Raw genomic sequence first — 21,027 nt, 5'->3', positions numbered from 1 at the left:
AAAATATTTTATTTGTATGATATCAATTCATTGCTAAAGTTTTAAAATGTATCATTCATTTTGCTTTTTCATCTGCTTGGAACGACTTTTTAGTTTAGTTATTCTCACCACAGACTAAAAGTCTGTCGTAAACATGTAACTCCGTTTGCTAAGTTTGGATATTTAAATTATGCCAGTACTTCGAAAGGAGACCATTATTTGTCAATTTATTTTTTCTTTTTGCAACATAATTAATGGTCTCATGTTAAATATTGCAAATGAATTCACGTTATAATCCAATCATGACATTGCTTTTTAATGGGCTTCGTTCTTGTCTATCAGGAGAGGGCCTCGTATGTATAATGATATAGGGTGCATGAGCTCGAATAGAAGAAAATTTTATAAAAGTATTTAAAAATAAAGTAAATCAGAAATCTTGTATGAGGTTAAAGTTGTATTACTTAAGATCTACATAACATGTAACGAGGAACTAATGTATTTTACACTTTCTTTACTTCTTCGTTGCTATTCTCTTTCGTCTTGGGCATTCGATCGAATGCTTCCATGACACATCGGTTTCTGAATTATTCATTGACTTCAGTAGTCAATTTTTACAAAATATATCCACGATCAAGTATGAACACACGGTTTTCATTAAGAGTGTTCTTGGTAAATATAGACATGGCACAAGTCTGGGAATAATCTTAATGATTGTGCAAGTAGGAGAGGATTGAATCATCGGCACTGTATATCCGGAATAATAAAAGTAGCAAAGTGGGCAGAAGATCGTTTATACAAACGTTTATAACATAAATATTGAAGGATTACGATTGGCCAACTGGAAATGAAATACACCAACCGAGAACTTTGAGCAGTGTAGAGTATGAGTATAGAACCACCTCCTCTGAAGCGACAAAAAAATCTTAGATCAAGCTATTGCCTGATCCGGTATTCTGGTTCTCATTCTTCTTAAAAGAAATATAAATCGAAACTTAGGCGATTTGTTATTTTGCATTCAAGTAAAGTTTATCATGTCTAACCCTTACGAAGCTACACAAGGTCTGGAACAGGCGTCTCAGAAGCATGAAAAAGAAATTGTCAACTCTTTACAAAACAACGAAAAATATTTTATTTGTATGATATCAATTCATTGCTAAAGTTTTAAAATGTATCATTCATTTTGCTTTTTCATCTGCTTGGAACGACTTTTTAGTTTAGTTATCCTCACCACAGACTAAAAGTCTGTCGTAAACATGTAACTCCGTTTGCTAAGTTTGGATATTTAAATTATGCCAGTACTTCGAAAGGAGACCATTATTTGTCAATTTATTTTTTCTTTTCGCAACATAATTAATGGTCTCATGTTAAATATTGCAAATGAATTCACGTTATAATCCAATCATGACATTGCTTTTTAATGGGCTTCGTTATTGTCTATCAGGAGAGGGCCTCGTTTGGTATTTCATGTCTTCCCTGATTTTAGATTTCCTGTAACGTTATGTGAAGCCCTGACTCCAGCTGCCAATCACTAGATCCCATTAACAGGTACCTCAATTCCTTTCTAGCATAAAGGTATGGTTTATTCGTTGGTGATCCTGTTGTCGCCCTCAGCAAACCATGGGTTCCACTGTAACCAATAACCATGCGCCATCAGAATTTGACATTTATTGCCCATTGTTAGCTAATGGGCTTCACAATAGTATTGTTGTGATACAATCCACTAACGCCATCTCCATGGCTACCGAATCAGTGGTGTTCGGAGTTGTCTTTTCTTTTGTTGAAGCCTAAGTGACTATTATAGTCACTTTGGTTGAAGCGAGCGATTGCTGGTTACAGCAGATCGTCTCGAGATATTTTATGTATTTTTTTCCTCAATTTATTTAAACTTAGTTCGTTTTTTTGTTTTTGTTTTTTATATTATAGTGTTAGACTTATTTTATAGGTGCCGCTGCTCGATAACCAGTATTGGTTTCTCGCGTCTCCTTCACCCTGAAATATGGCCAATTTATAATTTAATTTATTGCAATTTGTATGTTTGTGCCTATTTTAAGTATGGTGAGAAATAAACTACTGATTACTGATTACTGTATAATGATATAGGGTGCATGAGCTCGAATAGAAGAAAATTTTATAAAAGTATTTAAAAATAAAGTAAATCAGAAATCTTGTATGAGGTTAAAGAATATATGTATTACTTAAGATCTACATAACATGTAACGAGGAACTAATGTATTTTACACTTTCTTTACTTCTTCGTTGCTATTCTCTTTCGTCTTGGGCATTCGATCGAATGCTTCCATGACACATTGGTTTCTGAATTATTCATTGACTTCAGTAGTCAATTTTTACAAAATATATCCACGATCAAGTATGAACACACGGTTTTCATTAAGAGTGTTCTTGGTAAATATAGACATGGCACAAGTCTGGGAATAATCTTAATGATTGTGCAAGTAGGAGAGGATTGAATCATCGGCACTGTATTTCCGGAATAATAAAAGTAGCAAAGTGGGCAGAAGATCGTTTATACAAACGTTTATAACATAAATATTGAAGGATTACGATTGGCCAACTGGAAATGAAATACTCCAACCGAGAACTTTGAGCAGTGTAGAGTATGAGTATAGAACCACCTCCTCTGAAGTGACAAAAAAATCTTAGATCAAGCTATTGCCTGATCCGGTATTCTGGTTCTCATTCTTCTTAAAAGAAATATAAATCGAAACATAGGCGATTTGTTATTTTGCATTCAAGTAAAGTTTATCATGTCTAACCCTTACGAAGCTGCACAAGCTCTGGAACAGGCGTCTCAGAAGCATGAAAAAGAAATTGTCATCGAACTTGGATCAGATCGAATACTGCATTATATTGGAGTTTATGTAGTTATACTACTGGCCATGCTTTCAAAGCTTTCGGAAGTCGTAGGTATATTCCTGTCGATAAGTTCGATTTATTTAAAATTTTGATGATTAAAATAATAAAAGTGAGACATAATTAAAAAAAAAACTCAAAAATGTATATTATAAATCAACGGTACAAGATGCAGTCAATAAAACCTAAACTCGCAACGAATAGTTTGTATAATAATATGAAATTCATATTTTTGTTTCGTTTTATTATTAATTGTTATTATTTTGAGATATTTCATTACGCATACATTGATACTTGCGTGGTATTATGGCGTAAAATATCGATAAAGCTGATCTAGAGAACTTGAAATTCTACACGGGCTAACTGCCACTGAAAAAGTTCATTATCTTGCAGGCGATAAACTTTCGTGTTACCCAGCGTCAATTTATAGGCTTGCACGTAATTTACGGATTTACGGAATTACGTAATTATTTGGAGTTACGGAAGGAAAGTTACGAATTACGTAAAGTCGTAATTATTGCATTGAAACGAGCTTTCTTCAAAGCAGTCAATTTCGTCGATTGCGAAAAATGAAAGCTCAACAAGTAGAAGAAGTTAGAGTTCCGGTATTCGCAGCCGTTTTTCTCACTTCTCTCTCTCTTGTTAGGTAGGTGAAGGAAGTCATGGCGCGTTGCCATTTACCAACCTATTATCAACTTCTCTGGCATGGCCAATGTGAATTATTAACGTAGTTAAGGGGGAAAAATTGAGTAGGGCCGTTTGACGCCAACACACCTGGTTTTAATTTCTCCCGTAACTTAACCGTAGATAAGGGATAAAATTGCGTTGAGACCGATTGACGCCAACACACCTGGTTTCAACTTCTCTCGCATCTTATCTAGCATGGCCATGGCCAATGTACATATTAACCGTAGATAGGGGGAAGAATTGTGTTAAGACCGATGGACGCTAACACGCACGGTTTCAACTTCTTCGGGTGAAATGACTAATGAACGCAGGAGATCAATCTTTCAAACATGGTCTATCAAACATTTGTATCCATTTTACTTTTATTTATTATTTACTTGTTCCAGTTTTCCGTTACTTATGGTATATATGTTCCGTTTCTATTTTATAGTCACGCGTTTAAATAGTGGGAATTCCCCACCAAGTGTGGATTAGCAATGCCTAACCATTCTTTATTGTTAATATCAACACTTGATATATGAACATGGAATATCATACTGTTTTTGGCTGTTTTATTTCAGACTTGGGGTATAAACAGGAAAATATCCATAACCTTTCAACACGACGATCATGTGAAATTTAACGAAGAGCTTTCGCGACGAATTGGAACCAAATAAGCGAAAAGAGCGATTGATCACTCGCGCCAATACCTCGCCGTGATAATTAATGTCGCGCTTATCAAATAGCAATATGACGACAAAAGAGAGATTGCGTAATGAACCAACGCAACTTCGTCTTCTCGGCATCGGTAAAGCGATTGAGACGGCAGAGAAACAGCAAAACGACGGATTCCTCGCGGACCGCTAAAAATTTAACTGCTATCATATATAATCAAATATGAGCCAGTGTGTTTATTCTGTGCGAGATCCATTTTTTATTACAAAATCTTGATGTTCTGTTAACGGTTTTATCGTTATATATCAGTCCTGACTTGGCCTTGCTCATGATGTTTTTCACAATTCCTCTCAATATTTCGGCCATATATGATTAACTGTCTTACCAAATGCGGCAACTTATTTTGGTTTATCGTCGACTTGAATACCACCGGCACTCGACCAAACTTGTGTCAATCTTGGCCGATAGGATCGCCGACTTGAGTTAGCAAATAAATGTCGTGAGTGTAAAATAAATGTCACAAAATGAATTGTTTTGCGATATAACTTTGTATTTTCGGAGAAGGCATATCATATAAGTTCCATATTTAAATTATACTCAAATAAATAATATTTGATCTAAATTTATCGCAAATAATGTTATAAACATTCAGTCCGCGAAATGATTAAATGTAAAATGAAGCATGGTAATCGGAATATCGTCAATAAGTCGACATCAATAATTATTATTATAAAATGCTAACAAGGCAGTAATGTCGGATAATGCAGAAGACGCTGCAAAAACAAGTCTTCGTAGCGAGGAAATCGCAAGTATAATCAAACGAGAGAATACGCTCCTCGTTGGTTAATAAATTAGAAACCCGCAATTTTTATTCAGTACTAAGGTGGTTTTAAAAAACTATCGTTTTCATAAATATCCGTATACCAGTGTCGGTAATGATAAAATAAAATTGATCGCATAAAAATGGGACGGTTAATTTGCGAAGGTGATAAAGGGAAACCAAAGCTAACACAAAAGATAAAAATCAGAATAAAATTAATTTGAATTCACTCCTTGATATTTGTATTTAACATCTGCCGCCGGCGTGTAGTACTGCCAAGAATATGAAAACCCAACATCAATGTCCCCTTCGGAAAAGAAGTGGATTCAATTGGTTGTTATGATAGGTTTAAATGCGTGGAAAAATATCGCAATTACGGGGTCATTACGTAATTGATTTTTCCGTAATTACGGAATTGATTTTTGTCAATTACGTGCAAGCCTAGCACCGTCAAACATAACAGTTGATGTCAGTTTCATTGCTTATGCGAAGAGTTTCTGTTGGGAGTCATTCGCTGTTTCTTCGACTAATGAAATGAATACTCCAAGCATTGTAACCAGTTGTAATTTACAACATAACGATCTTAATGAGAAAAATTTGCTCCAAAATCCGGCATTTTTTAAATCATTCTTGCAATGGATGCCCTATGGAATGTTATTTGAGGTAAAATGTTCAAAACGTTTGCTAAAAATGATTTAGTACTATGTAACATGTACTATGAAAATATATTACATACCAGACATGGGCAAAGCCCGGCCCGCGGGCCAAATTCGACCAGTTGGGTTATTCAATCTGGCCCGCCTTATGCTGCCACAACCAAACTGAAACCAAATTTTGAAAGCTCAAAGAATTTTATTTTTGTAACACTGTAAATATTGTTCAAAAATGCAACTCTTTACGTCACACTATATTGGCCCGACAGTCTAAGTGGGCAAAATTTTTGGCCCCTGGTTCAAATACCTTGCCCACCTCTGTTATATACCCTAATCTAAGCACACTTCTTTATCAGTTTGAGAAGGCACCCGCTTCGACCGATTTATTGAGCTGTTGTTATCATAAGCTGTTAGAAGGAATCAAAGTTATTCGGATTTAAATACTTGTTCGTTGATTTTAAATGTTGTTTAATTAGACTTGCAGTTTTATTAACATTAAGAAAGTAACCTCGCAATACAATCAAGCACTTCTATTTACCAAAGAATGTAATCATTTTATTCTATTTACAGGCTTTTCTATTTGCTCTTCCATCTGTGTGGTGGCATTTTCGAGTTGGTGCAAGATTAATGGGTCATTTAAAGTTTATGAAACTTTTGCTTGATGACATTTATAATGCAGTGAAACCGAAAGGAAGAGGAGTGTATCAAGGGTATTTGTATTAACCTCTATAATATTTTTTTGATGATCTATCTGTACCAATAGAGGGCTTGAACATTGTCGCTAATATTCGTCACGAAACGAAAACGTAAATTAGGACGGAGTATTGCTGAGATTCTAAAAAATTCGGAGAAAAACAAATTATCTGGGAACTCCTGAAGTATGCGCACCAAGATGTCGCATAACCTGAACCCTAACCGGGTACACAACATGAGTTCAGGTTGTGCGCCATCTTATTATTATGTGATGCACATAAGTATTTCCTCATAAAATGTGTTATTTCCTTGTTACAATTATTTCAGAAATTCCGCATATGACTCTGAAAGTTATTTTCTTGATGGTTGGGTGAAGTATAGACCTGAATACAAACGTGACGAGCTAAAAAGTTCTGTTGAACCTGTTAAAAGTGCAACCAGCGTTCAAGAAAGTCACAATATACCTCACACGAAGGTTGAGAACGACAACGATGAAAAGCCCGCCGACGGTGACACGCCTGTCGACGCCGACGCACAAACTGACAAACGAGATAAAAATGATGTTTCGAACAATTCAAACAACAATTGTGTTATTCCTATAAACTCGGATAACGAGGTAAATATTTGTGAATATTCAACGCTGTTATAGGAAAAGATTCGTTTATTCGTATTGATTGGAGAGAGTGCACCGCCAGAAAGAAAATTTATTAGCTTTAAATTTGCTAAGCTCCTTGGATACAGGCAGATTTAACCCGATCGATCTCATGCCAAAATTCACCTACCAGCAAAATAACATATAGGCTACAACAGGTGACATAACATAATTAGGGCACGGAGACGAATGTAAGTAAATTATGTTTCTGTGAGTTATGCTCGTAAATGTATCTGTATACAACACGAGACAGAGTTTGATTTGGTTGACTTCGTGTGTTTGGAAGTAAAATTTTCATCATTTCTTCATTACAGTCATTTTATCTTTACTTAAGTTTTTGTTATATATAGGTGAAACAGCAACAAGGTATCATGAGGAAATTAATCTTAGGCGAAATGCTGGACCGGCACTTGTTCTCAATGCTATGCTTTGAAAATTTCTTCTCACTCGAACAACATCCCTACATTTTATCCGTGTATAAAGTCACAATGACAACTCGAGAAGATTCTAGTAAAGGGCTTACTGGCAAATCGAAAACGAAATGCATCTTACGCCTCGTGTGTAACAACAGAAATTTCAACGGAATATTTCTTGTTCGTTCTTATTTGATGAAACATGCTTTTGGATTTTTGGTTTCGGTTATGTCCCTAGCTGTTTCGTCCTGGCTACTTGTCGTGCTCGGATCGGATGGCTGGACTTCCGGAAGTTTTCGGTTAGTGCATGTCAGATTTCAAATGTATTTGCATTAATCTTACAAAGATTCTATCATTAGAAGATAGTATCTTATGTCATGCTTGTTCACAACAAAGTCTACAATATCAATTTTCTGTATTAGGCCAGGATATGAATAATATTTCAGGATGTAACTGATGAAATTCACTTACTCCATAGCTGTTTTTCTGGTGGTATTTACCAGTAATTGAATATGAATAGAACCACGAGATAGATAACTCTTACTTTTAAAACCGCTGCGATTTCTGTAGCACCCGATTTATTTTACTCAAAATGTAGATGATTTGTTTTATTTAAGCGCAAATACTTTTTATAGCTTTCCACTTGTTCGCAGATCTTTTTCTGTCAGCTGGGTTACCAGTCTTACAGCGTTGGTACCAATGTGTAAGTTTCGTGTGCAAGTTTTGAGCATTTCTCTCTTGTTTCAGATGCGATGTCATCTACCACGAAGAGAAGTGTATGGTTTGTACTATAAATAGGAAGACAGATTTGATTGCCTATCTTACAGCAAGTATCGTTGTAAATGTCTTTTATCTCATTATTTCATTTTCCCATTGGATTTTCATTCGGAGAAGTAAAGATCGAGCATCAAGTTATTACTTTGAAGAAATGTGCGACACAGGAAGTGTGGCATTGAATGGGGCAAAGTGAAATAGTCAACTACACTGTGTGTCAGTGTCTGTTTTATCAATAGCATGCGTGTTTTATAGCTTATATGAATTATGCTTTGTGCTGGTTTTGCCAGGTACCAACGACTGAAATATTGGCCTGATAAACGAATAAGCATGGACACTATTAATCATTAATTGCATTATTTACAAGGATTACAGCTATAGTGATTGTTGCAAATAGGAACCTGCGTTTAATAAATCATTTGAAAAAGCTTCCCGCCCAACGTAGAAAACTATTTGTGCCAAAGACACAAAAACAGAAGCAACTAGGCCACTTTAAGTATATATAAATATTCGTATTTGCAAAACTTCGGTACCAAATTTGGTGCATATCACGTAACCACTCAATGTCGAGTAGCTCAATGACAAAATTGATTTCGTAGTTCATGAACCGTTGCATATGTACCATGTCTTGTCGTAGTGGATTGTGAAATTTACTTCATCAAATGGAATTTTGTAAGAAACGTATTTTAATTTAAGAAAAAAATCATTTAGATAATTGTCCAATCAACAATATAAATTTTCTTATAATGGAAAATAATTTTCAGTCATTGTTCTGACAATTGATTTCTTACAATATTTACCATTTATATCAGGGGTGGCCAACCAGTCAGGGACCTAGAGCCACATTTCGTACTTTGATACCGCGAAGAGCCACATTATAAACAAGAATAGACATGAACATCAGATATATATACCTTTATTCAGCTGTGCCGGAATGCTGTTTTAAATATCACTAACCGAAATGATTATGGCAGAAATTTAAAAGCCATTTATTAATATTATGCATGCTACTTAGTGGGACTTATTATAACGTAATAATGGAATTTCAATTGGTCTTCCTCATAAAGATCGATCATCTTCAACTCAGTTGCAGCCTCGTCTGAGACTAGAGGGAAACTATTTAAAATAATTTAATTGTGACGTAATAATGGAAGTTGCATGGTAAAGTGAATGAAGGCGTATCTTCGACGTAAAAGAAAAATGCACGATGAATTATAATGTTTAATCGTAAATGATAAATCGTAGTTTGCAATTTATATTTTCCGTTAAATAACCAAAGGCGAAAAGAGCCACATAAAAGCGGTTCAAGAGCCACATGCGGCTCGCGAGTCGCGGATTGGCCACTCCTGATTTATATTAATCTTTTCTTAATCACAATAAAGCGTTTCACACAAATGAAATTGCTTATCAATATAATAATAAGTTATGTAAAAGCTGTGTTCATTATTTATCCTGGGGAACCTTGTGAGCAGCAACGAGAGCAACTGAACTGAGCGTCCGTATATCTTCAAAGAATTGGCTCATTTTCAACTTAGAACCTGAGCGTATGTAATACAGTTGACAACAGGAGAGGACGAAGTAAATTGTCACGACAATGCAATTCGCAAAGAAAGCTGCATGAACGTTGATTAATCCAGATAAGGTACAACTGAAACATTCGGCATGGTATGGTAGCTCGCATCTATAAAGCAAATGGTTATTTATGATTACTCACAAGCACTAAAACACGGGGTGGTATTGAAATGGAAGATAGTCCGTTTATTGAGCACGAAATGAACCTTATGGATTATTGTGTTGATTATTTGTTTTGTTTGTAATATTATTGGTATTTTTCTGGACCAATTGCTTAGAACTTTTAGTGATAAAAGATTGTTGTTTTCGCTGAAACGCTATTATTATTTAGTTATTTCAGAGATTTCTGTGAGTTCTTTGGGATTCGTTTTCAATTTTGCGCAAAGACGTCATTGAAATGAAAAAAAATTGAACACTAAGTGGCGATTCCGAGACAGTATTCAAGCGATATGAAAGTTACCGGCACTGTAGGTCCAAATAATTTAAAACTACAGCCTTACCAGGCATCAGCGACCCGCAATTGCTATATCATATTGTACAAAAGTTATTTACAGTGGTATAGCGTTTCAATTACTAATTAATTGTAACAGCTGAAATATACAGAAGGTATATACAGGCCAGGTTTAATACAAATAATTCCGAGTTCACCAAGTAAACAATTTTTTGTTCCAAGCAAAATAATAGCTATGTGACTGTGTCAGTTATCATTGTAAAGAGTATGTGCTTGCATCACATTAGCCATATTGAAATCGAACAAAACTAAGTTAAGTTATTTATTAAAAGCCTACAAAAGTGAGTATATAAAACTGTAATACTTACAGAAATGTAGTTTTTTGAAGAGTAGGCAATATCACGTAGACGAACGAAAAACACAATGATATGAATATTGATAAAGCAATAGTGATGCTCATAATGCACTTTAATAGGTAAATCTTGATAATGCTGCGACTTCTGAAATTGTTTTCGTGACAAAATTGACGCATGACGCCATCTTTTAACGGCAGTATTCGTAATTTATCTTCTTCGTATTCTGGAACAGTCAGTAACTGATGAACTGATTTTAGGTAAGGTTGATGTTGTAAGGAGGCAAAATTTTCAAAGCAAAGCATTGAAAATATGTGACGATCTTCCATTCTATTGAAAAGTTTTTCTTCAAATGGGGATGAAGAAAGATCATCATCTGAAATTTAAAATATTTATATAAAGATTTTGAATAATATGAAATAATAGTTGATAAATCATTAAAACGAAATTAGACATTGAAGTTCATTTTGGTAATTATCAAAGTGAACAGAAAAATTTAAATTTTAAGCTTCTCATGAAAATAAGAGGTTTTTATGTGAATATTGAAGTTTATCAAAACTATCACTGGAATTACAGGCACTCATGATATTTACATATGTGTGAATACATTTATCATCCTTAACAGACTTGAAATATCAGTTTTTGGGCTATAGTTATATAAACAAATTTGTGTTTAAATAGGCTTCAAAAATAAAGTATAAGTGAAGTTTCGATTACGCCTCTGATTCCTAGATTGGGTATAATTTAAATTCTCATCGAACTGCACGAAACATTTTGTACGTTCAAGATAATCCAACTAAAAATTTACCAGTTTTTTCGATATCCTTACATCTGTGAAAATCTGGTTTTGTAATATGCTCTATAACTGTTTTTATACTTCTTTTCTCCGCATCAAATACATTTTCTCCCTCTTCATTTGAAGTTCCAACAACATTGGACACGTCTGTACGATTTTGGGAGCCTGAGCTATTTTGGGTAGAAGATTTACCCATATTTTCATCTTTTTGTGTTACCGATGGCTTTTCACTAACAATGGCCTTTTTGATGTTATCAGAACTTGAATTCTCTTGAGTAAGAAGTGGTTTATTTTCGTCATTATCAAAATTCCCGTTTTCTTCTGATGAACTATTAGAAGGTTTACGAGTTTTGCCTATTTTGGCCGTTTTTGTCTGTGACGAAACAGACTTTTCTTTATCCTCGGCGTTTCGTTGGGTAAGAGATTCTTGCGAAGTAGACGAATTCATTGCGGTGGTAGTCTCTTTTGCTGAAACAGAACTTTCCGTTTTTTCAGTTCTCGAATCATCTTTTGGGCAATTTTTGATGTGATCATCCTTTGACTTTTCACCATCTCTTTGTCCATTCTTTGCTTGTAAAGTTGGTACTGATTCTATTTGTGCAATAACAATTTTAGAGTCTGCTTTGGGAGTTGTCGTTGGCTGAGAGCTAGATGATACTCTACTCACCGAGGCATTTATATCATTATTTGAGTGTTGTACATCGTTGCTGCTGCTATCGTTTTCAGATGATAGTATGGATACTTTGGAACCGTCTTTTTTGTATGTCACACCTGCTGAAGGTTGGTCTTGAATACTTGGGCCTGGACTTGTGGATGAAGCTGTGATTGACTGTTTCGAAGTTGCCTCGCTTTGTTCTATTTTAACTTTACCCCAACAATTGAGTAAATCCCCGTCTTGGTCATATGGTTCACTGTAAAGAAAATAGTAGAAAATTGACGCAAAAATAGTCAGTGAAATGACTTTACTTCGAGGTTCTCTCCACGCTAATGTGACAATGTACATTACTTTAATTTTCAGAAATAGGCTTTGACGTGCACACGATTACTCTGGACACATTTTTGTATATTTTATCGGTAATTCCATTACACGAGGGCAAATATTTTGTACAAATTCGAACAGCAGTGATAACTTAATAGCAATTCTGGTTTTGTTTTAAAATTACCGCCAATCTAAATTTACGATAACATAAAATCTATCTTAAACTGTACCATCTATATATTCCCGCGGGAATTTGTTTGACGCTTTCGTATATATCTTCGAGTAGTTTTTGCATAAATTTTAAATGTCCCATCATTCTTGCTCCAACTTTAAAATGCCACCATGCCATTGGAAGAGCAAATAAAAACGCCTGTGTTGAAAATATGAGATAAATTATTAATAAGAAAATGACTAGCTAAAAAGAAATCAATGACTAATTGTTAACTATGCAGATAATATTGCTCCGAACATTTCCGTTTTAAAATTAAAATATTTTATTTGGCTTACGACTGTTTGTTGATTCTTGAATCGAATTTTTCATTCTACATTGTAATATTGGTATTGATTAGCGTGCTCGGCGATCGAAAAAATGTAAACTTAAATGATCCTCCTATATATTTATCTCTTCATTTATATATGGACAAGTAGGGTAGAGATTTTCGGATTTTGTCTTGTCTATCTATAGTCATGGGTTTGAGTATATGCACGAACAAAGCAAGTAATTCTTACCTCCAGGAGCATTGCGTATGGCACCCATTGTATGAATCTTTTAACTCTTGTAGAGCAATCAAGATAATCTGAAGGATTGTATGAATGGCTCAAATTATTCTCGCCAAACGCTTTTTCACACGAAGATACATTTTGTCCATAAAATGATATATTAACCGTGTGCAAGGTTTGCGATTCTTCCCAACAATATGTTGTAGCATGTTTGACATAGCTTGCAGATGCTGATTGTTCATTAATAGTAAAACACGAAAGATTATTACCTGAAAAATATTCAATAAAGACCAGCTTTTTAATTTGGAATGAGATTAACGGGAAAATAGAAAGTTCTTATACGACAAAAATAAATCAATTTTATTCGTTATATATTCCCCTTTAGAACATAATTGCATAAAATATCTATGCCTGTGAAAAATACAATGTTGCACCACCTGATTCTGAATGATTTTAATCAGAAATTAATGGAGGCATAACAAAAAATAAGGTAAGCCCTATAAATTGAATACGTATTTTGACACATATTTCATGCACAAAGTGCTATCTATTGGAAAGTTGCTCAAATGTTTTACTTTCTTTACTTATCGATCTTAAGATCGGTAAGTATGTTGATAGGTATTTGTCTGTCTGTCTGTTAGATGCACGCGATATCTCACGAAAGCGAGGTTGAATCTGCTCCAAATTTTGCATGTGCATTCATCATAGTTCGGAACAGAAGCCTATTGATTTTCGATAAATTATGTCGTATAATTAATAATTATGTAATATAATTATTAGCGAGTTGTTAATTAATTAGTGATGGGACACACGGTGTCACTATGGAGTAAGAGCGCTGTTTTGGGGGATCCCCTAACCTCCGATCGATAAGTCTTCCGTCTCCGACCGATATTCTCGTTTTATTAGTTGATCTGAGCTCACCACCCAGGGTGACTATTGTCCATTTTTTTTTATCAAAACTCAGATCTTAGGAATAGTGCAATAAAAAGCAAACAGCATCAATCAAACACGCTTCATTCACGAAGTGCGCCGTAGTCAATAGTCAGTTATCAATTTTTTTGATAAATACTAACATAGAACCCGAAATACTTGAGGTAAAGAGATTAAGTAAAATATATTATCTGTTATTTCTGTAATTTTGGTAACTACCGCTAGAAGTATTGGTAATGATACTCCAAGAAAATGTAGAATTCGGTCAGATGACAGCTCAATAACAAGCTCCTGCTCATGTTTCTGAGATGCTGTATCTAAACCTTGTAATGTTTCAGCTTGACTCATTCTATTGCTGTTATGTATATATCACTGTAAAAGTAAACGTTATTTTACTGATATTATTGCATCTTTCATTTTATTTTTTTTCAATAGAATTATAGAGAAGAGAGTCATGTAATAAGATTTGATACTGAAAAAACTATGCACGTAATTCTTTTCCTGTATGAGATTAGCGTTGCGGCATTGTATATTACAAATACAGTGTATTTCACCGGGAATTAAACAAATTATTCTGTATTGTTATTTATTTCCAACATGATTTACTGCTAGAAAATGTAATCAAGGAATTATATTCATGACACGAGAGTTCGTATAAAATGATTGTGTAACACTATCGTTAACGTGCAAATCCCAAACGACAAGCTTAAAATTTTATGAACGCTTTTTATTGATGATACCCATGAAAATTCAACAGTTACATTTAAACTTGATTCTCACAATTATTAAAACTCACTGTTCACTGACATTAATTTCTTTCCTTTTATACTTTGTTCTTTAATAAATCTAGAACCAAGTTTCGACAAACAAGCCCTATTGACTTTCTTACAGCCTTCTAACCTAAGTCAACACGCCAAGTTTCGGTCGTCTAAGTTATTGAACGCGGTAACGAATCGCTATGAGGTTTGATAGAATGTTATTCTATTCAAAAGCGACGTTAAAGAATCGCAGTGAAGCATGCATTCTCCACGTTTGTGATATTTTTCACTCGCAAGGATATTCACATTTACAGCCGGGATCTACGAAATAAACGAGTAAGGTCGTACGTATTTACCTCAACTGTTTGCAAAAATGTTGACGCTTCCATGACCTAATATATATATTTTTAGACTTAAATGAAACATCGCCATTACTTTCCGAATTCGAGACACTAACTATTCATTCATCACTACATCATTCATCTATTGCTGTATTAGTCTGTACATTACTTGGGGGAATAAACAACCATTCTGGTTCAATTGACCGGTAACCAGTTAGTCAGGCATGAAAATACGTTACATCGAGTAATATATAAATAAGTTTGAATCGAATTTAGTAAGCCATACAAGATTTATCTACCGTTTGTCATCACATACAACCAACCATTACTCATTCACAGAATACAAAACTTACAACAATATTCTGACTCTCACCATACGAGCAGTAACAAAAGATTTCTCAGCGCTATCTTTTGCTCTTTTTCTGACGTATGCTTATATTGAAAACAGAATAGCTATTGTGCTCTTTTGTATATGCTTCATAGCACTATTTCCCACTACTATTTTATACGGCATCGGTTAAACACATGAATGTATATCTACATACTTTAATTTAACCTGTTCCAATTTGAAGAATGAAACACAATTGATTACTTGTTTTTAATCAATTCTGGAAACTAGATTTGATCAATGAGATTTTACAACCGTCGACGTTTATTTTGTTCGGTCGACAAATTGGTCCTTCTTCTCATATGTCTAGTTATAATAGCCTTGAATTGTGCGACATTCAAGTTTGGCTTAATCATAGTTGTGGTATAGATGTTGTAACGTGTTCTTTTGAATACGTTCAGGTTAAATGTCACAATTTTGGCCCAATTCTATACATTAAAAAAATTCCTGATTGCTTGTATGAAGCTGGCGCACAGATTCAATACCTAGCTTGAATTCTTCAGTGCGTAATTGGAATAATAAGATGTCAGAAAATAGGATTTTGACAGCTTTAGCGGAAGTGTTTCAACATCGGTATGAAAGTGAGGTAGTGACAGAACTTGTACCAGATCGCATTTTACAGTTCATCGGCGTTCGTTTGGTTCTTGTTCTAGCAATCGCTGCCAAGTTAAATGAACTAGTCGGTGAGTATTTTAAAGCTACATTTCAATAGTAATACTATCGCCTATAACTGGTTATGACGATACCTTGCATATAATTTTGCAGTGGGAAATATCAGCTGTCATCCGGTCAAAAACGAAACTGAATATTCCTCAGATTTCATCGAGTATTGTGAAACTTATTGTTGGGAATCACCAGTGATAAAAGATGTCGATGATAATACCATCCAGAACTTGTGCAATGTCGAATTTAACGAGGCAAACGGTGGAAAGCTCCTGCAACAACCAAAAAGAGCAATAAATGTGATGATATGGATGCCCTATGTAATGATTTTTCAGGTAGTCTATTCGGACACTATATGATTATTGTTGTGTCACCCCTCAAATAAAATGAACCATATATATATGTGCTCCAATGGTTTGATAAAGTACAATGTTTCTATCACATACGTCAGTATAAATAAACATAATTTTAAATATGCAAATTGATTATGATATTGTTCAAAATCAGATCATTTGCTCTGACTGCTCAATATTAGCGTTTTGTGCAATAACAATGCCTTCTGTGCTCAAATTTATTTTAGGCGTTTTTGCTATCTCTTCCTTCTGCGTGGTGGAACCTGCGAGTTCGGGTACCATTGATGAAGCATTTGAAATTTATGAAACTATTTATCAAACAAATTTATGAGAAAGTCAAAGATGTTCCTGCAGGAATATACGATGAGTGAGTTGCATAGTTTTGTAAAGCTACTCTAATTTCATTAAATATATTACAAAACTCTTCGGATGATAGATCTCGAAGGTTAGCCTGGGACACTACTATTTTCACTTGAATGTAACATGGGTTGCTCAATTGTATGTGTACTGTATATATATGTAGATAACACTGGGCCTTTTTTCTTTTATCGGTATATATCGCAATATGTCATTTGTACCACTTGCAAATAGTTGTTACTAGATAAGAGAGAACTGCTCAAATAATTAGACACGAAATTGACACGCTTCTTTCGTGCTCTTTTGGTCGAACATTCATAGTCGTAGTCGACCGCTCCATTTTGTGGCGCAATATTTCAAAGTGCTAATACTCTATGTGAAACTGAGGCCTCAAATAATCAAACGAAAATTTTAAAGCAAGTGAACGCGATAGCCTTTGGGGAAAAAAATTTAAACGATTGTAGAATAGATTTTAATAGATTGTAGAAGCAGTTTGTTCATCAATAACAGCGAATGCCAAATTTTGGTTGCAACAACAAATACAATATTATGAAATGATTCCAGGCCCCTTTTGTGTTAAATAAACAATATTCAATCTATTTATTTAACAAAGTATATACCGTAGATTATAATATATCTATAGGAGTGAATACTACGATGGTAGCTTACATGTTAGCGGTTGTAAACAACGTTCACCACATCTAAACGGCGAAGTAGTTAACAATGATACCCCGGGTATAAGGAATGACCTCGATAAAGCAGTTGAGAAAGCCAGAGGACAAACGGTAGACATGGAAATTCACGTGGGTTATGGTTTAATTGATGTTGTTAAAACACTATGTATAGTTAATATGAATTAATACACACTTAATATGAATCGTTCTTATTACAGTTTTGAATTTATTTTACGTTCGGTATGTAAAGAGCACACGTGTTTATATGAACACTTATTTTAATATAGCGGAACGACCATGATCTTGAAGATCCCAAAAAAGAAAACAACGAAATCAAGAAATACGGCACATGGAATTACACAGAGTGATGAATCCAAAATGCTTGACAGACACTTATTTTCAATGCTGTGTTACGAGAATTTTTCTTCTTTGGAATGTTACCCATACCTACTGTCTATATCCCAACTGACTTTCATAAAACACTTTGAAGACCAGGGTATCCCATGGAAGATGCAATATTGCACCAGTGGTGTCACAAAGAAAATTTCAGCAGTCGATTTCTGGTTATCAGATACTACTTGAAACACGTATTTTGCAATAATCATATCGCTAACGAAAATTAGAGGAATAGCGTTTGTTTTTGAAATTTTGGGATCTGACATATGGGAATCAGAAAGCTTTCTGTAAGTCGCTCAACTTCTTTCTTTTCATTTTGTATTCAAGCTTGAGCTAAGCAAAGTCACTGAACAACCAAGATAAATGGTAACAAACGAAGTGTAGCAATCGACCTCCGGTTCATTATACACGCTGACTATGTGACCTAATTGTATGATCAGTAGATTCGGGTTGACATGGGATTTGAATCATTATGGACATCATCATTAATAGCCCGTTTTAAATCAAGGACTATTGAGTCAGAAATTGTTTTGTCTCCCATTCGCATCGCCGTGAAACTACGGCAAGATGATGCATTTCGTCAGCTAGCTATATTGACGATAAGAATAAGTCGAGTTTTTACATCGATATTTTTGCTGTAATACATTCAATACAATAGAAACAATTAGGACATTGATTTTAACAAAACAGGTAAAAAAATTGATTTAAAACAATTGTTTCAATAAAGTCTAGTTGAAAAAATCCCTAATCATCCACATTATTTGAGAAAAATCTTGATGAAAGGGAATAGACGTGAACAACGTATTGCAAATATGTATGTATATTTATCGACAACTGTCTCGCCAACCACTATTTTGAAATAAATTTCAATTATTTCAGGTGCAATGTCTTATACTATGAAAACGAATACATTGTCTGCACTCTTCACAGAAAGACCGAAATGTTGGCGTTTCTTGTTATCAATTTCATGAATATTGTTATATATCTGATTATTTCTTCGAGTCACCTATATTCTACTTCAAAGAGTCGTCATCGACAAGCGTGCGTGTTTTTGAAACATATCCAAAACCTGGGAAGCATATCGATGTTGGCAGCACTGCGTGAAATGCAAGACAAAAAGTAAAATAAGACAAGAATTTGATATAATGTTATAAACTAAAACCTCGTGTATTTATATTAATATTTGAACACTTTAAAATCGGATATGAATGGTCTGAAGAATCAGATATTTGTCGGCTCAACGTTCTGTTTGAATTTCGACATTTCCTCAGTCGCTATCGTTTCTAATGTTGCTCGCATTCAGGATAGATTATGGAATGTAATGGTTATCATATCAGTAATTTATATTCTCTAAACACCCATTTCTTGTTATTAATTGCGTAAATATTCAAGTTTATATTTGTGTGTTGAAATAACATGGCTTTGCCCTCGCTAGGTAATAGTTTGTTCATATAATTTTAGCAAGTTATATATACAGGATTGATGACTGCAAATAAATATAATATATACTTGAATTTCATGTACAAGATATGTTATTGTTGATTTACTTTTTATTCCTTTGGTTATACCATAGTTTTCCGACCGGGGAGAAATTTTGAGGAATTTTCATGTTCCTGGGGAGGAAATATCATTTAATATTTAGCGTAGTTTCACAAATCTTGTTCACTTATTTGCAATTATTGTAATACATACTCCAAATAATTAAACGGTACAAAAGCCATAGTGTGAGTTGCTTGTATCACTAATGATCAATATAGGATTGAACAAATAATGGAAACAGAGTTTTCATGCAAAGTTGGGAAAGGTTTCAAAACACGCAAAGGGGAAATTTATCTGAACATGTTATGCATAGCATACACTATATACTAGCGGAAAACGTCTGTTTCTCATCGACTTCGTCAGATATAGTCAATTTTGCGTTGATAAAAACCTGTTAATTATGTTATTAATACTTTAATCACCGCAGCACCCATCAGTGTCGTTGGCGTAAAGTAATCGTAGAGGTATGGTGAACATGAGGCCAGATGCAGATTGGGTTCAAAATAAAACGAGTATACAATAGTGAAATAATACGTTGAAATCAATGTTTTATTGGGTGCAATCGATGTTGTCATGTGAAAAATACCCACAATGTTAAAAATCTTTTATAAAGTATACGATTATTTACTGCTGGGAATCCTCAGACACGCACGGTTTGTTGTATTCACATTTATAATATAATTTCAAATTGAAGTGTCGTCGAATGTTACCATTTATACAACGTTCAATGGAAGAATATCGGTATGTGAGACACCGCTAGCCAGTTGTCAATTTAAATACAATGACAGTAAAGGTGAGCCTAGTACAAAAGCTCATAGATCATTATCTCATAACAAAGACGAATAACGCGAGCATTCCCGTCTATGCTTGATGAGAACTGAAGAAATATTCGTGTTAAGCAGTTTTTGATGAGGCACCCCATATAAATTTCACAAAATAGTACCATGAACGAACTGATATTATAATATTTGCACAATGCACATTGTTAGATCAATGCATTTTGAAGTTTCGATATACACAGAGAATACAGAATACACAAGTTTCGATATTCCCACAACATCCGATAGAGCAACAGCGTATCTGAATATAAAGTGTACCTAAGGCCAGTATTCTACCTGAACTCTTAAGTCAAAATTCTTTCCTAAAACAATTGCATACATGATTGCAAGGCCGAAGTTTACGTTTTAAGTGTGATGAGTAAATCGGGCCCTTGTTTACTGAAACTGAATAATCGACCTGTTGGTCTTTGTGCACTCTATCAATCAAGAGTTTGTTCGCATGTTTTTAATTGCTTATATTGCAATTTTATATCATTGCTTGAATCATGAAAGTAAATTAAAAACACACGGACAAGTATGCATTTACAAGGCATAGACCGTTGCAGAAAACGATATGCGCTGACTGCTATTGTGTAAGTCGGATTGAAAGAACATTTTATTAAGGCTGGCAAACACTTTCTTCGGTGCGTAATTTTCAAGGCAATGTTAGGATGTCAGGTCAAAATACGATTTTGGCAGCTTTCGATGAAACGTTTCAACTGCATGAAAGGGAGACAGTAATA

At 34.5% G+C, this 21,027-nt stretch overlaps 3 protein-coding genes across 3 annotated transcripts; 2 read left to right on the top strand and 1 right to left on the bottom strand.

Annotated features, from left to right (window-relative positions):
* The first annotated feature begins 663 nt into the window (after window positions 1-663).
* On the top strand, window positions 664-8,975 carry LOC144421990 (uncharacterized). The gene is made up of 6 exons (XM_078111639.1): window positions 664-2,904; window positions 5,475-5,674; window positions 6,235-6,374; window positions 6,685-6,973; window positions 7,360-7,721; window positions 8,170-8,975. Exons 1-6 carry the CDS (start codon window positions 2,745-2,747, stop codon window positions 8,390-8,392), a joined length of 1,374 nt encoding a protein of 457 aa, XP_077967765.1. The 5' UTR covers window positions 664-2,744; the 3' UTR covers window positions 8,393-8,975.
* A 638-nt stretch (window positions 8,976-9,613) lies between these two features.
* On the bottom strand, window positions 9,614-14,349 carry LOC144421989 (uncharacterized). The gene is made up of 6 exons (XM_078111638.1): window positions 14,141-14,349; window positions 13,077-13,336; window positions 12,578-12,717; window positions 11,381-12,279; window positions 10,588-10,948; window positions 9,614-9,877 (listed from the first exon to the last, which is right to left on the bottom strand). Exons 1-6 carry the CDS (start codon window positions 14,343-14,345, stop codon window positions 9,640-9,642), a joined length of 2,103 nt encoding a protein of 700 aa, XP_077967764.1. The 5' UTR covers window positions 14,346-14,349; the 3' UTR covers window positions 9,614-9,639.
* Window positions 14,350-15,443: 1,094 nt separating this feature from the next.
* LOC144421991 (uncharacterized) lies at window positions 15,444-19,633 on the top strand. The gene is made up of 6 exons (XM_078111641.1): window positions 15,444-16,167; window positions 16,250-16,482; window positions 16,728-16,867; window positions 17,501-17,660; window positions 17,819-18,214; window positions 18,807-19,633. Exons 1-5 carry the CDS (start codon window positions 16,008-16,010, stop codon window positions 17,897-17,899), a joined length of 774 nt encoding a protein of 257 aa, XP_077967767.1. The 5' UTR covers window positions 15,444-16,007; the 3' UTR covers window positions 17,900-18,214; window positions 18,807-19,633.
* Window positions 19,634-21,027: the final 1,394 nt, after the last annotated feature.

This window comes from Styela clava, chromosome 4 (assembly GCF_964204865.1).
Source record: "Styela clava chromosome 4, kaStyClav1.hap1.2, whole genome shotgun sequence".
NCBI lineage: Eukaryota > Metazoa > Chordata > Ascidiacea > Stolidobranchia > Styelidae > Styela > Styela clava.
Note: the sequence above shows the minus strand (reverse complement) of the source record. Positions and strands in the feature narration are given on the sequence as shown.

Coding starts and splice junctions, on each gene's coding strand:
- LOC144421991 (XM_078111641.1), top strand. CDS start 16,008: ATGTCAGAAAATAGGATTTTGACAGCTTTAGCGGAAGTGTTTCAACAT. Junction 16,868..17,500: donor CCTGCAGGAATATACGATGA/GTGAGTTGCATA, acceptor ATATATCTATAG/GAGTGAATACTACGATGGTA. Junction 17,661..17,818: donor CGGTAGACATGGAAATTCAC/GTGGGTTATGGT, acceptor ATTTTAATATAG/CGGAACGACCATGATCTTGA.
- LOC144421990 (XM_078111639.1), top strand. CDS start 2,745: ATGTCTAACCCTTACGAAGCTGCACAAGCTCTGGAACAGGCGTCTCAG. Junction 6,375..6,684: donor GGAAGAGGAGTGTATCAAGG/GTATTTGTATTA, acceptor CAATTATTTCAG/AAATTCCGCATATGACTCTG. Junction 7,722..8,169: donor TGGACTTCCGGAAGTTTTCG/GTTAGTGCATGT, acceptor CTCTTGTTTCAG/ATGCGATGTCATCTACCACG.
- LOC144421989 (XM_078111638.1), bottom strand. CDS start 14,345: ATGAGTCAAGCTGAAACATTACAAGGTTTAGATACAGCATCTCAGAAA. Junction 12,718..13,076: donor CATACGCAATGCTCCTGGAG/GTAAGAATTACT, acceptor TTTTCAACACAG/GCGTTTTTATTTGCTCTTCC. Junction 12,280..12,577: donor CCCGCGGGAATATATAGATG/GTACAGTTTAAG, acceptor TTTTCTTTACAG/TGAACCATATGACCAAGACG.